We start from the raw sequence: 16079 nt of genomic DNA on the forward strand, positions 1-16079 counted from the left end.
TCTGTGGTTAAAGTGCCACCCAGCGGTCAAATGCTGCTGGTGCATCAAGTACCGCCGTCGCCGCGGCATGAATGGCGGCACAAGGAACACATTGAAGTAGTAACATCTGTATGTTTGTTTAAAACTACTTTTTTAGCTGTTTCAAGTCTTAATTAATGTACATAAATAATAACTACATTACCAGTTGTAGGTCTGATATAAGCCTTTTAAATGAAATTTTTGTAAGAATTCCCACATTTATTTAATAAGAAATCAATTAAAAACACCTGTAATTTTGTGATGAATTATTAGAATTTGTAACTGTCTTTGATTTTTTATGCATCTTAAAATGCAATTAAATCTTGTCGAAACCGAAATTAATTTTTCTTAATTAATCCTGTTTTCATTCACGTTTCTATGTACATTTTTCAAAACAGCATAAAAATGTGGAATAGAAGTTGCCCCTGCCAAAAAATAGATATTTTATTATATTATTGGGAATTTGCACCAGTTTCTCAGCAAGTGAGGATCCTCATGAACACATTAAATAGAAATGTATTATTAAGCTACAAGTTAAATTCACAGCTTAAGATCCGTCCTTCGGAAATCATTCTAAGATTGCGAATCCATTGTTAATTGAGCACTAATAATAAGTTTCAATAATAGAGCAGAAAATCAGCAAATTAGAGTGATTTCTGGAGAACTGTGTGACACTAAAGACTGGAGTAATGATGCTCAACATTCAGATTTGCCATTTTAAACTATCATAGTTTTAAAATAAATCACAGCCTTGGTAAGTTCTAGGAACTTCCAAACCTTTAAATATCCTGTTAAATGGACATTTAATGAACCATACCTCATGTTTGATGGAGGACTAATAGCTCCTTGGAAAAGCCAGATACCGAGAACTGCAAACATATAGTATACCACCTGAAATGAAGAGACCAAACTCAATATCAGTGATAAAATCTCTATAATGACACTGTATAAGAAGTCTGGTCACTTACCAGAAGAATCCCAGCAAATGCCCGTAGGTTTTTTACCAGGTCAACGATAGTGCTGGCCACCACTGCCATCAACTGAAGAGTAAAAATAATAATCAATTAACGCAAGATTGTCAAACTCAGTTCCTGGAGGGCCGCAACCCTGCACAGTTTAGTTCCAGCCCTGCTTCAACACACTTGTCTGTAGGTTTCAAACAAGCCTGAAGGACTCAATTAGTTTGATCAGGTGTGGTTATTTAGGGTTGGAACAAAGCTGTGCAGAGCTGCGGCCCTCCAGCAACTGAGTTTAAGCAAAGAATGAAGAAAGGAAGGAAGGCAGTGAATAAATGTATGAAGAAAAATAGAAAGGATAGAAGAGGTGTATTAACCCTTAAAGACCTAGAGGTATTTTGTGGGCACCTAATGGGCCTATGTTATTATTTTTTTTAAAAGCAGTTTTATTTTTATTTTAGCAGTCAGCCTCAAGTGTCATATATCATTTTAAACAGGAGAACCTGAAGTTTCAATCTGTATTATTTAAAGGTCTAGTCTAAAATATTTTTTGGTCCAAAAACATATGAACAGACAGAAAATATTCCAGAATTTTCCAGAAACGATTTTTTAAAAAAGTGGCATTTTCTAGTTATTTCAAACAAAACCTTATGAAGTTTGTTTTTCTTTCTTTAGAAATACATGCTATGATGTTTTATACTTCCAAAATAAATTTTGTCTACATCCACAATTCCCTGAGCAAGTTATAGCAATTTATTTCAATGTTATTCCAAGGCGTTTTTCTATGGGGGAAAAAAATGCATTTATTTACTGACAATGTATTTGCCCAAAAGTTCTGGGAATGAACTAAACAGAAAAAAAATGTTACAAAATAATAGAACAGTGAAGCAAATTTGACTTTTTCCAAATAATATATTTTCAGTTACTATAAACAACACCACTTACAATGAACAAATAAAAAAAAAAAAGAAAATAATAAATAATGTGTCAAAGTCCAAATAAACATGGTGCAAATCCTCAGTAAAAAAATAGATATAAATATTTACTATACCATAAATAGTTACATAACTAAACTAGGTTCAATATGGAACATCCTTAGGTTTTATGTGCCAGCATGGATATGGTTGTCCGTGGATATGGATTTGGATATGGTTGTCTGCAATGCAGACAAACAGCTGCACCTTCATTTGTGTCTTTTGAAAACAGCAAGAGCAGCAGTTCGTCTTTGCTGTGTCACTGTTTTGTCATGTTTCTGTGCTGCTGTGCATGCAAAAGTACTTAGTATGAGAATTATTTCATGCAAAACATTTTTTTGCGTTTTATTTAGCCGCGCATAAATGTATGCCTCATGTATCTCTCATTCCGTGTTGTTCAAAAAGCTTGTTGGTCCACAAACAAAAGCGAAACCTAGGCTTTTTGGTTGTGATATAGCGAGTTTGAACCAATCTGGGCATGGAGGAGGGACAATGCATCAATGTATCATGTCTGGTTTGTCCGGAGACACAGTGACGAGCGTTTCTTTGTCAAATCAGCGTTGTCAAATTTTGATGACGTAACCGCACTGATTCCGGAGCCTCTGAAAGTCCGCGAATGTTATGTGATACAGCACTGGAAAGCTGAGATTCTCTTCTTTATGCCAATCTTTGAATTGTATGAATCGGATCAGCGGATCAAAAGTTATTAAACATTTAAGAGCAATACTTATTTTTAGCCGCGGGCGGCTGTCTCAGTCTTTAAGGGTTAAGGAAGGGAGTGAATGAATGAACAAATGTAAGAAGGAAATAAAAATAGACGTAAATAAAAGGAAGTGAATAAGTAAGGATGGATAGAAGTAAAGAATAATTGAAGTAAATCATGAAGGAAGAAAGGAAGAAAGTAAAGAAGGAAGGTAGAAGTGAATAAATTATTAACTGAAGAAAAAAAGCAGTGAATAAATGTATAAACTAAGGTAAAAAGGGATAAAAGAAGGGAATTAAAGAAGGAAGAATAGATGTAAAGATGGTAGAAAGGAAGATAGGAATGAATGAACAAAGGTGCAAATGAGTGAATAAAAGAAGGAAGCAAAGATAGACGGAAGTAAAGAATGAATGAAGTATGATGTACAAAATGAAGGAGGAATGGAATGAAGTAAAGAAGGTAAAAGTAAATGAAATAATGAACTAAAGAATGAAGGAGTAAATAAATGAATGAACGTAGGTAAGAAGGGAATAAAAAAGGATCGAAGAAAAGAAGGAAGGTAGAAGTGAGTAAATTAACGAATGAAGGTAAGAAGGAATGAAGGGAATAAAAGAAGGATGGAAGTAAAGAAGTAGGGTAGATGTGAATAAATTAATTAAGGAAGGAAGAAGTGAATGAATGAATGAACAAAGGTAAGAAGAAAGGAAGTATGGATGGAAGTATGAAGTAAAAAATAAAGAAGGAGTTCAATTGAAAATGAATGAACGAAGGAAGAAGTGAATAAATGAATAAACAAAGATAAGAAGGAATGAAGGGAGTGAACAAAAGAAGAAAGGAAGTAAAGAAGGAAGGTAGAAGTGAATAAATGAATGAACGAAGGAAAGAAGGAGGGAATAAATGAATGAACGAAGGTAAGAAAGAAAGAAGGGAATAAAAGAATAAAGGATGAAAGAAAAGAAGGAAGAAGTGAATAAATGAATGATCAAAGATAAGAAGGAAGGAAGTGAATAAAGGCAGGATGGATGGAAGTAAAGTATGAAGTAAAAAATGAAAAGAGTTAAATTAAACGAATGAACGAAGGGGTGAATAATTGAATGAAGGTAGGAATAGAGAAGTGAATAAATGAATAAAGGAAGGACGGAGGTAATGTATGAAGTAAAAATGAAGGAGTTTAAATTAATGAACGAAGAAAGGAAGGAGTAAATAAATGTATGAATGAAGGGAAAAAGGGAATAAAAAGGAAGGATTGAAGTAAAGTAGGAAAGTATAAGTAAATAAACGAACTAAGGAAGGAAGTGAATAAATAAATGAACAAAGTTAAGAAGGAAGGAAGGAGTGAATAAATGAATGAATGATGGTAAGAAGGAAGGAAGTAAATAAAAGAAGTGAGGAAGGTTAAATGGAAGTAAGAAGTAGAAAATGAAGGAGTTTAATTGAAAATGAATTAATGAAGGAAGGAAGGAGTGAATAAATGAATGAACGTAGGTAAGAAGGGATGAAGGGAGTGAATAAAAGAAGAAAGGACGTAAACAAAGAACGTAGAAGTGAATAAACGAATGAACAAAGAAAGGAAGGAGTAAATAAATGATTAAACGAAGGTAAGAGGGAAGGAAGGGAATAAAAGAAGTAAGGCAGGATGGATGGAAGTAAAGAATGAAGTAAAAAATTAAAAAAGGAGTTCAATTAAATGAATGAACGAAGGAGTGAATAAATAAATGAAGGTAGGAAGGAAAGAAGAAGTAAATGAATGAGGGAAGAATGGATGAAGGTAATGTATGGACTAAAAAACGAAATAGTTTAGTTAAATTAATGAATGAAGGAAGGAAGGGAAAAAATAGAAAGGATCGAAGCAAAGAAGGAAGGACGAAGTGAATAAATGAATAAATGAAAGTAAGAAGGAATAAAGGGAATAAAAGAAAGAAGGATGGAAGTAAAGAAAGAAGAGCGAACAAATGGATGAACGAAGTTGGAAAGGAAGAAAGGGAATAAAAAGGAAGGATGGAAGTAAAGAATGAAGGAATTGAATAAGGGTAGAAAAGAAGGAATAAATAAAGGATGGATGGATATAAAAATGAAAAAAGAAGGATGGAATAAAATAAAGATGGAAAGTAAATAAAGAAGGAACAAGTGAATACATTAATGAACAAAGATAGTGAATGAATGGAGTGAAAGAATGAATAAAGAATGGACCGAATAAATGTAAACCATAAAATAAATTAAGAATAAAATGTCACCACTGCACTATTTTCATATCCATGTGGGTTTATAGAAACCCGTTGATGATTATTAATGTGAGCAATCAGTCACCAACCTTGATTTCTGGAATAATCCTAAGGAAGCGGAAAACGATCAACATGTTGACCAGTCGTATCATCTCCCACAAAGCCATCACGTGCCGCGGAACCGGATCCCTGTCAAGATGAGAGCAAAACATCCAAATCACTGAGAGATTCATTTTTTTAAAGCCAGTTTAATGATTGTGAACTCCGTACACACTCACACGTCCACATAGGGAATCTTGAATGTGATGAATATGACGATCTGAATTGCCTGTTGAGAAAAAAGAAACAACATGTCTCAGGTTAGTATCTTCACCCACACATGATCTACAGGTCACCACAATATCATTACCCCTCCTGTGACTTTTAAAGAGGACCTATTATGCAAAAATCACTTTTATAAGGGGTTTAAACACAGTTGTGTAGCAATAGTCTAATATAACCAGTTTCTAACGGTACAAGTATATTATTTTTAATAATCACACTTGATAATGCCATACACTTTTATACACATATACACTTATTTAACAATACACTTTACATGCCAATTTGCACATAATAGCTACACATATAACATTGTCTATAGTAATATAGCTCTACATACACTTGTCTGTTTGTATATTTGCATTCACTACTTACTGATTTTTTTTACATATACATTTATTTTCTGTTTTTTTTTCCTGTCTCTTTAATTCTGTTGCACTGTAGAAGCTCTGTCACGAAAACAAATTCTTTGTATGTGCGAACATACCTGGCAATAAAGCTCTTTCTGATTCTAATAACAGTCTGCAGAAACACTTTGATTGACATTCTCCCTTTGTGTCATCAGAGGGGGAAAGCCCTGCTCATTAGTGAAGATCTCTCCCTCATTGGCATAGGAAATTTGTCTTTTTTTATCTGCCACTATGCTGACACATAGGCATTTGTAGCTCCGCCCACTTTTGAAAAGAACACAATCTCATTTGAATTTAAAGCGACAGTCACCAAAATGGCACAATTAGGATCAAAACCTAAAAGGGGCAGTTTCAAAGAGTTATAAAACTTTATTTACATCTTGTAAAAAGGGAGATAATAGGTCTCCTTTAATCTATTTTTCAAATATTTCCCAAAGTGCTGTTTAACGGAGAAAAGATTTTTCCAAATTTTTTTAAACATACCATTCTTAGTAATTTAATAATTTTCTTTGTCTGTTGACATTACATTAATGTTTTCCTGTGTTTCTATATGGAAAACTAAAATTAAACACAATACAATTTGTTTTCCTCATGACTTCATAATGTATAACTTTTTATAATTTGTAACATAAAACTTCTCCTGCTTTACCACAGCAAAGCTTAAAGTGTCTTCTTTCCAATGATGCATAATTTGTGTTTGTAGCTTACTGGAGTCAGGAACTGTTACTATTTAAACTTAGGTAGATGTAAATCCCCAAAATTGAGTGCTGGCTAACAGGTTAATAGGATGACACTACAATATTCTGTTATTTTGCAAGATGTTCAACTAGGTTAACTAGTTTAGGGGTTTTCAAACTGGGGTCCGTGGACCCCTGGTGGGCCGCAAGAGAGCACTAGGGGGTCGACGAAAAACTTGGCAGAAACAAAAATTATTTCCGAGATATTTTTTTCCAATCCTAAAATTATTTAAGACTATAAATAATTAATCTATATATAGTTTTATGATTTATATAAGTGGATACTTAATTCTAATGTGTTTATCCCAAAATCCTTTGCACTCTTTAAGGTTTTGCAAACAGCTGAATGGAGCAATTGGCAGCTGTAAGTGCAGTACAGATGATGGAAAGATTTTTAAAGAATCAAGCAAGCAATAGTCCCTGAGAGGTGTTTAAAAGCGTCATATTTGTCATCACTCCACATCACTCGTGCTAAGAAGCCGCACACAATTGGCGAAGCATTGTTGTTACCAGCTACCAAAGGCATTGTCAGATAGTTATTTGGAGAGGAATCGGCATGAAAGGTAGATTGTGTGTCTTTGTCAGACAACACAGTAAGCAGACGCAAAAGTTCAATGTAAGTATTTTGCAGTTTTTCATAAAAACAAGACAGGGAAGAAAAACTACAGAAACTACAAATGTTACAAATGTCCAGGTTTAACTTTTCATCTACCAATGCCTTATTTAGAAAAGCTATCTTGTTCAGTTAATGTAAATATTTTGTTGTTGTTTAACGAAATATAACAATTTTGGGAATCATTTTTGGCTATAGTGAGTTGCCAACTAATAAAATAAATAGTTTTGAAAACAATGCCGTTTTGCATGCCTGTGAAATATGAACTATAATGTCTTTACGTTATACAGAATTTTAGTTTACATATTTATACTTGAAATACATTAGTGCCTTTAAACTTTAGGCAAAGGAGTCCCCTGAAAGGAATCATCATATTTGGGGTCCCTGAGATTAAAAAGTTTGAAAACCCCTGAATCAGGCAAGTCATTGGAAGACAGTGGTTTATGCTGTAGCCAATGAAACAAGCTAAGCATTTTTCTTAAAAGGGATAATAATATTGGCCTTAAAATGTACCTAGAAATAATAAAAAACAGTTTTTATTACAGCCAAAATAAAAAAATAAGTCTTTATCAAGAAGAATAATACTGTGAAAATGCTGATGCTAAACAAACTTCAGCTATATATAAAATACACTAAATAATCTATAATCATTATTTTAAATATAATCTAATTAAAACAAACGCAAACAACCTTACCAGCAGAAGAACTGTGAGAAATCCATCAAAAATGTTATTCCTGTATGACAGATAACCTTTCCAACCAAACGCCACTATTTTCAGCAGCATCTCTATTAAATAGTACAGGATGAAAATACAGTTGATGATCTGAAAGACAAGCAGTGTTTGTATTAATATTCACAAAATCACCTTCAAAATTTCAGAATAACAATTGCTGTGTCTATAATTTAATTAGGTCTGGGAGTAAAAATAAAACATCTAATTTTAATCTTTATATATTAAACTGCGTTATTATTAAAGCATCATGGATTTTTTGGTAGATGCATGAGACACTTACCTCCATATAAAAGTAATTTTTCTCTGAGGCAGATTTCTCTGCATTCAGAACCAAAACAGTCTGCAAAAAAATAATAAAATAACAGATATTAAAGATGATATTCATGGTTCAAAGTTAAAACAACAAGTCATAACACTGTTCATTTCTAATACTGTAACTGTACAGGATAGAATGTAGTTTCAAGGAAACTTTTGTTTTGCATACACCCTCCACAAGATGGCACCATTTCACCATTCAAACTGAAATAGATTTTCACTAATTTGTTAGGGGCATGTGAGCACTTGTATATTTTGCTGTTTTATATATAGCAACTGTAGTCAACATTTTCCATGTTTGTATTTAATAAAACTAAAACAAAGAAAAAAAATGGGTCAAGTCCGGAAAAATGATCTTCAAAGCACTGAATTTGGTGTATTTTATGCACCCAAAAATCCTATCAGGGATAATCACTGCAAGAATTATTAGATGACATATTCACAGTGCAGACCCAAAAATTACAAATTAATTGTCATTTTAAATCTTTATATCTTGCTACAATGCCTTAAACAACTAGGCTTTACCATTTTTACATTTTAAATGGGATATTTTCTTTATTTTAAATGTATTAATTTTAAATTTATTAATTTTATAAATTTTTTTGTAAAATAGTTGAGTATTGTCGTATTTAATATTAAAGCCTTTAGATTTTTTTTTAAAATATATATATCAAAATTTAATTTAACTCGTCATATTTATACCAAAAGCCTCTCGCAGCTCCGTCTTGCACCACTAGGTGGTAAACAATCGTTGTTAAAGAGACATTCATTTATTCATTTTCCTTTGGCTTAGTTCCATTATTTATCAGGGGTTGCCACAGCGGAATGAACTGGCAACTTATCCAGCATATGTTTTACACAGCAGATGCCCTTCCTGCTGCAACCCAGTACTGGGAAACATCCATACACACTCATTCACATACATACACTATGGCCAATTTCATTCATTTATTCGTTTTCTTTTCGGCTTAGTCCCTTTATTAATCAGGGGTGGGCCAGTGGCAACCCCCATAAAATTTTCTTAGGGGTGGCCAGAAGAGGCCGCACCAAATCTTGGGGTGGCACACAAAAAATAATAAATTCAGTGTAATGATATATTTTTGTTTCTGGTAAATGAAATAATGTAGTTTTTATTCATTTAATTAATTCTACTTGAAATATTGCAATTTATTCTTTGAAATAATTCAGCAAGTACATCTGCAAACCAAATAAAAATCTATGTTTATTTTAAAAACACTTTTCATATACTGTATAAATAACTTCTTTTTTTACGTGCCTTTATTGTACATCATACGGTATATGCCATGTCTAAAATTAATGAAGATTAATGAGTTTATTATTCCCAGAGATGGGTTGCAGCTGGAAGGGCATCCGCTGTGTAAAAATCTGCTAGATAAGTTGGCGGTTCATTCTGCTGTGGTGACCCTGGATTAATAAAGGGACTAAGCCAAAAAGAAAATGAATGAAAGAATAATGAGTTTATTAATTACCCAAACAAATGAACAAACTGAACAAAAGGCATTACTATATACACACTCTACCTAATAATATTATTTATCCATATTGCTTTTTGAACCATTTTATTAATGCAGCTTCTTCTATTGATATACTGTAGCTTAAGGTAAATATTAAATAGCCATTGCTGTCTATTGAAGGTGTGTGCGTGCTGTCAAGGACGATCGGGGAGGGTAGTGGTGGTTCTAGTTTAAATGACACCCTGGGCGAACCACCCTATACACCCCCCACCACTCTTGAATTGTTAGATTTGTTATTCAATAAATATAACAATTTATTTATATTTATTCTAAATAAATACAATTAATATTAATATACAATTATTATTCTAAATAAATAACAGAAATCAGTCCTAAATATTACTGGAAAACAACTGGAGTGATATGCCAACATCACTTAAGAAACCTTTTGCATGAAAATTAATTATGACAATTCTAAAGAATACAAAAAATGTATTATAGAATTATCTGTGATCTTAGACCAGATCATGGCTGAGAAATCATGTATGAAGTCTTACCTCCCTGACTCATTATCCCTCCTTTCTGCTTTAAAGGCATGTTTAGTGAAAGTAACATCATCATCATCATCATCATATTATATAAACTTTAAACGACTTTCAAAACTCGCTGCGTGCCGACACCTCTGCACAAAAGGCTGTTACTCCGGTTTCACTGCGCATGAGCGGTGCCTATGTCGGCGTGCATGCAAACAACCAACCGGGATTCACACAGGAGTGCGTGAGGCGCGCGGGAATGGTTTTCCGCGCGCATGCGTCAGTTTGCTTTCACCAGCATTGAACCAGAGGGGGAGAGCTACGTCAGTAACACCAACAATAATTTAGTGACTGCATTTTATTTATTTATTTATCTAAATATTGGGAATTTATGAGTTCATTTAAATCAATAATGTCAACCGCAAAATTATATTGGGGTGGCCAAAGGGGTGGCCACAGGGGTGGCCAGAGTTTACTGAGGGGTGGCCGTGGCCACCCCTGGCCACCCCTTGGAGGCGCCCCTGGGGTGGGCACATTGGAATGAACCGGTAACTTATCCAGCATACGTTTTACGCAGGAGATGCATTTCCAGCCGCAACCAAACACTAGGAAACACCCATCCAGTCTTGCACTACGGCCATTTTAGCTTATTCAATTCACCTATAGCGCATGTCTTTAGACTGTGTGGGAAACCGAAGCACCTGGAGGAAACCCACATGAAACAGTGGAAAACAAGCAAACTCCACACAGAAATGCCAACTGACCCAGCCAGGATTCAAACCAGTGACCTTCTTGCTGTAAGGCGACAGTGCTAACCATTGAGACACCGTGTCACCATGTTAAAGAGACAGTTCACCAAAAACTAAAAATCTAGTCGTTTGCTCAGCCTTCATTTGTTACAAATGTGATGGAGTATTTTTCATTGTGTTGAATACAACAGAAGTTATTTTGAAGAATGTTGGAAATCAGTATTTATTGCTTTCTATAGTATTTGTTTCCTTACAATGGGAATAAATTATGACAAGGATTTCATTTTTGGGTGAACTGTTCCTTTAATATAATACACTGTACAAAAAAAAAACTCTTTATTTAGATGTTTTGTCTTGTTTCTAATCCAAATATTTAAAAATTCCTAAAATTAGGAAGTATTTTCTAGAAAAGCAAAAAATATTTTCTTGTTTTTAGAAATAATATGTCAAAATTGGGAGAGTTTTTCCTTAAAACAAGCAAAATAAATTACCAATGGGGTAAGAAAAACTTACGTCGAAGCAAAAACACGATTATTTTACTTAGCCCATTGGCAGATTATTTTGCTTGGTTTAAGGATAAGCTTACTTCATTTTGACATATTATTTCTAATAACAAGAAAATATTTTTGCTTTACTAGAAAAGTGCTTCTTGAGTTAAGAATTTTGAGATATTTGGACTAGAAACAAGACAAAAACGTTGCAGTGTTGAATTCTCGAGTTGTAAAAAAGATAAAAAAGATAAAAGACAAAAAGAAGGATGATTCATATGATAAATGTGTGAAGTAAAATAAAAATGAGGTTCTTACACAAATGCAGATGACATTGGCCAGAGCGACAGCATTTCCCAGCACAGAAATATAATAGTGACTGTAGACATACTGGATATGCTGCAGGCCAGAGGAACTGTACTCAGGCTTTGGTGGATGCTGCAGGGAAAAGACAGAAATGACACAACTAAGGATTGTTGACACCAACAAACAAACAAAACAAACAAGCACATAAAAAATGCAATATAATTAAATGGAATTGTTTTGGTAAATTTAATTCTTTAATTTTACAATTTAAATTTAATATGAAAATCAAGCTTAAATTGAATTTAACTTAACAAATAAATATAATATAATATAATATAATATAATATAATATAATATAATATAATATAATATAATATAATATAATATAATATAATATGTCACTGTACTTTATATCTTTGGGTTCTGTACATTTATCAGCAATAACACTTATTTTCATTCATTCATTAATTTTCTTTTCGGTTTGGTCCCTTTATTAATCTGGGGTCAGCACAGCGGAATGAACCGCCAACTTATCCAGCATATGTTTTACGCAGTGGATGCCCTTCCAGCTGCAACCCATCTCTGGGAAACATCCATACACTCATTCACACACATACACTACGGACAATTTTACCCTCCCTAATTCACGTGTACTAAATGTCTTTGGACTTGTGGGGGAAACCCACGCAAACTCAGGGAGAACATGCAAACTCCACACAGAAATGCCAACTGACCCAGCCGGGGCTCGAACCAGGGACCTTCCTGCTGTGAGGCAATAGCATTACCTACCGCGCCACCACGTCGCCTAACACTTATTTTATTTTCATAAGTTATTTGAACCATTAAAGTGGATTTAATATGCCATGTATGCAAAGTTTTATTTATAAATACTGTACTATATTTAGCATATTTATTACATTGGGTTAAGATTATTATATTTGGCATATTTATTAAATAAAGATCACTGTATTTAGCATATTTATTCAATTATTTTAGTATAATTGTATTTGACATGTTTATTCAATTAATCTAAGATAATTGTGTTTAGCATATTAAATTAATTTAAGATCATAGTATTTAGCATATTTATTCAATTAATTAAAGGCAATTATATTTGTTCAATCAATTTAAGACAATTATATTCAGCATATTAAATTAATTTAAAATAGTTGTATTCAGTATATTAAATTAATTTAAAATAATTGTATTTAGCATACTTATTAAATTGATTTAAGATTATCGTATTTGTTTAACCAACTCAAGATAATTGTGTTTCCCATATTTATTCAATTAATTTAAAATAATTGCAATTAGCATATTTACTCAATTAATTTAAGATAATGGTATTTAGCATATAAAAATAATTCAAGATAATTGTATTTAGCATATTAAGTTAATTTAAGATCAATTTAGTTAACACATTTATTTAATTAACTTAAGATAGTTGTATTTAGCATATTTATTCAATTAATTTAAGATAAATGTATTTAGCATTCACTCATTCATTTATTTTCTTGTCGGCTTAGTCCCTTTATTAATCCGGGGTCGCCACAGCGGAAAGAACCAGCAAGTTTTTACGCAGCGCATGCACTTCCAGCCGCAACCTATCTCTGGGAAACATCCACACACACACACTCATACAATACGCATAATTTAGCTTACCCAATTCACCTGTACCGCATGTCTTTGGACTGTGGGGGAAACTGGAGCACCCAGAGGAAACCCACGTGAAGGCAGGGAGAACATGCAAATTCCACACAGAAACGCCAACTGAGCAAAGGTTCGAACCAGCGACCTTCTTGATGTGAGGCGACAGCACTACCTACTGCACCACTGCCTCACCATTGTATTCAGTATATTAAATTAATTTAAGATAATTGTATTTAGCATATTGTTAATTTAAGATCAATGTAGTTAACATATTTATTCAATAATTTAAGATAATTGTATTTGGCATATTTATTCAATTAATTTAACATAATTATATATAGCATATTTATTCAATTAATTTAAGATGAATGTATTTAGCATATTAAGTTAATTTAAGATCAATGTATTTAACATATTTAATTAATTTATAATAATTATATTTAGCATATGGGTGAGGCAGTGGCGCAGTAGGTAGTGCTGTCGCCTCACAGCAAGAAGGTCGCTGGGTCGCTGGTTTGAACCTCGGCTCAGTTGCCATTTCTGTGTGGAGTTTGCATGTTCTCCTTCGCGTGGGTTTCCTCCAGGTGCTCCGGTTTCCCCCACAGTCCAAAGACATGCGGTACAGGTGAATTGGGTAGGCTAAATTGTCCATAGTGTATGAGTGTGTGTGTGTGTGTGTGTGGATGTTTCCCAGAGATGGGTTGCAGCTGGAAAGGCATCCGCTGTGTAGAAACTTGCTGGATAAGTTGGCGGTTCATTCCATTGTGGCGACCCCGGATTAATAAAGGGACTAAGCCGACAAGAAAATGAATGAATGAATGAATTTAGTATATGTATTTCATTAATTTAAGATAATAGCATTTAGCACATTTATTTAATTATTTTAAGATCATAATATTTAGCATATTCATTAAATAATTTTTATGGTCAATGTATTTACTATATTTAATATTTTAATTTAAGATTATTTTATTTAGCGTATTAATTACATGAATTTAACATTTATTACAAAACATTCTTTTCCAGAATTATCTCATAATCATCCAAAGTCGTAAACCAAAATGAAGCATGCAAATAAGACAAAACCTACAAACAGTCATTTATTCTTGTCCTTTGTAGATGAATTACAAAAGTTCCTCATTTTCTAGCCATGTACAGCTTTTGGGAGTTTCAATTCAGCTAATTCCTCTTCCTGTGATTCAAATTCCAAACCTTAAAATGGGAACCAGTTCTTGCTCAACCTTGCTTGACACACACTACTACTTTTACCAAACAAACATTGATTTTTGTAAATCTTAATTCTGTTGGTTACTAAAAATAAACAGAAAAACCTCTTTAACAAAATCCTTGTCCAGCTCATTGAAGAGCCTCTGGAAGTCCTCGCCGCTGATGAAGCCATCTGGAAACCGCCGAGCGGCCTGAGAATGCAAATGACAATCAAACAAACATCTAGCCTACACATTTAAACAAACAATTCCAGGATCTGTGTTTACCTTAACGATAGCTTGTCTGCAGTAGGATTTCATGTGGACTCTCTCCATGACCTTCAGAAACATGTTCACCGCCACACGCTCCCTGAGCAGAAACAATTTATCACACTTTTAATTAAATAGGAATTATTTTAATAACTCATTTCTAATAACTAATTTATTTTTCTTTGTCATAGTGACAGTGCATAATGTTTTTTTCTGCTTATGTTGTAAGATACTAATATTCAGCTTAAAGTGCCATTAAAAGACGTTAATTAGGTACATGTTGTTGGATAACAGTGTTTCAAAATAAAGTTGAAAATGTCCTTGCTCAATGTAACGTATTATTAAAGTCATCTGAAATGGTAAAGTAAGCATTCTTGCAGGACTCCCAGAGTTCTTCAAGATTCATTGGAATCATCTTCAATGCCTCCTGCTTCATCTTACTCCAGACATGCTCAATAATGTCCATGTCTGGTGACTAGGCTGGACAATCCTGGAGCACCTTGACCTTCTTTGCTTTCGGCAACTTTGATGTGGAGGCTGAAGTATGAGAAGCAGCGCTATCCTGCTGAAGAATTTGCCCTCTCCTGTGGTTTGTATTGTAATGGGCAGCACAAATGTCTTGATACCTCAGGCTGTTGATGTTGCCATCCACTCTGAAGATCTTTCGCAAGCCCCCATACTGAATGTAACCCCAAACCATGATTTTTCCTTAACCAAACTGGACTGATTTCTGTGAGAATCTTGGGTCCATGTTGGTTCCAGTAGGTCTTCTGCAGTATTTGTGATGATTGGGATGCAGTTCAACAGATGATTCATTGGAAACATCTACCTTCTGCCACTTTTCCAAATGATCAACTAGAAGTCAAGTTATTATTTGATCCTCTTACAACTGGGATCCACGACAAGACTTTTGTCAAGTAGTGTACAGTACTGCACAAAACTCCTAAGCACTATACCAGCTTTGTTGGCCTAAGACTTTTGCACTATATAATCAATCACTCTTCTGAAATATGTACACATGACAACATTCCTCTTCGAGCAAAAATCTATGTTTAATGTGACTTCCCTCAGCAACAAGAACAATTTTGTTCTAATTGTCCTGACATTTTCTGAAATAATGTGCTGTGTAATTTCAGGCTTCCTTTAGCACTTTCCAGAGTTCTTCTTTAGGTTTAAAGTGTCTTATCTTTCTTTTTCTATCTAGGTAATCTCATATAGCCTCTATAATATTCAGGTCTGGACCCTGTGGAGGTCATTTCATGACTGTCTATATTTCATCAGCTGTTTTCTTTCTCGAAATAGGATTTCAATGGAATTGTAAGATCATTATCATGCTGAAAATTAAAACTATTACCACTCAAGTTCTTTCCAAAAGAATCTGCGCTTTTCAACATTCACAA

At 33.7% G+C, this 16079-nt stretch overlaps 1 protein-coding gene across 1 annotated transcript in view; it reads right to left on the bottom strand.

Annotated features, from left to right (window-relative positions):
- The window catches only part of tpcn2 (two pore segment channel 2), a 47068-nt gene that overhangs the window by 13252 nt on the left and 17737 nt on the right, over positions 1-16079 (bottom strand). Inside the window, exons 12-20 of the mRNA NM_001077722.2 lie at positions 14698-14779; positions 14536-14622; positions 11567-11686; positions 7969-8028; positions 7650-7778; positions 5152-5201; positions 4963-5062; positions 987-1058; positions 836-909 (exon numbers count right to left, since the gene is read on the bottom strand). Of these exons, the coding sequence (NP_001071190.2) occupies positions 836-909; positions 987-1058; positions 4963-5062; positions 5152-5201; positions 7650-7778; positions 7969-8028; positions 11567-11686; positions 14536-14622; positions 14698-14779 (774 nt within the window). The remainder of the gene's footprint in view (positions 1-835; positions 910-986; positions 1059-4962; positions 5063-5151; positions 5202-7649; positions 7779-7968; positions 8029-11566; positions 11687-14535; positions 14623-14697; positions 14780-16079) is intronic.

Source organism: Danio rerio, chromosome 7, assembly GCF_049306965.1.
Source record: "Danio rerio strain Tuebingen ecotype United States chromosome 7, GRCz12tu, whole genome shotgun sequence".
Classification (NCBI taxonomy): domain Eukaryota; kingdom Metazoa; phylum Chordata; class Actinopteri; order Cypriniformes; family Danionidae; genus Danio; species Danio rerio.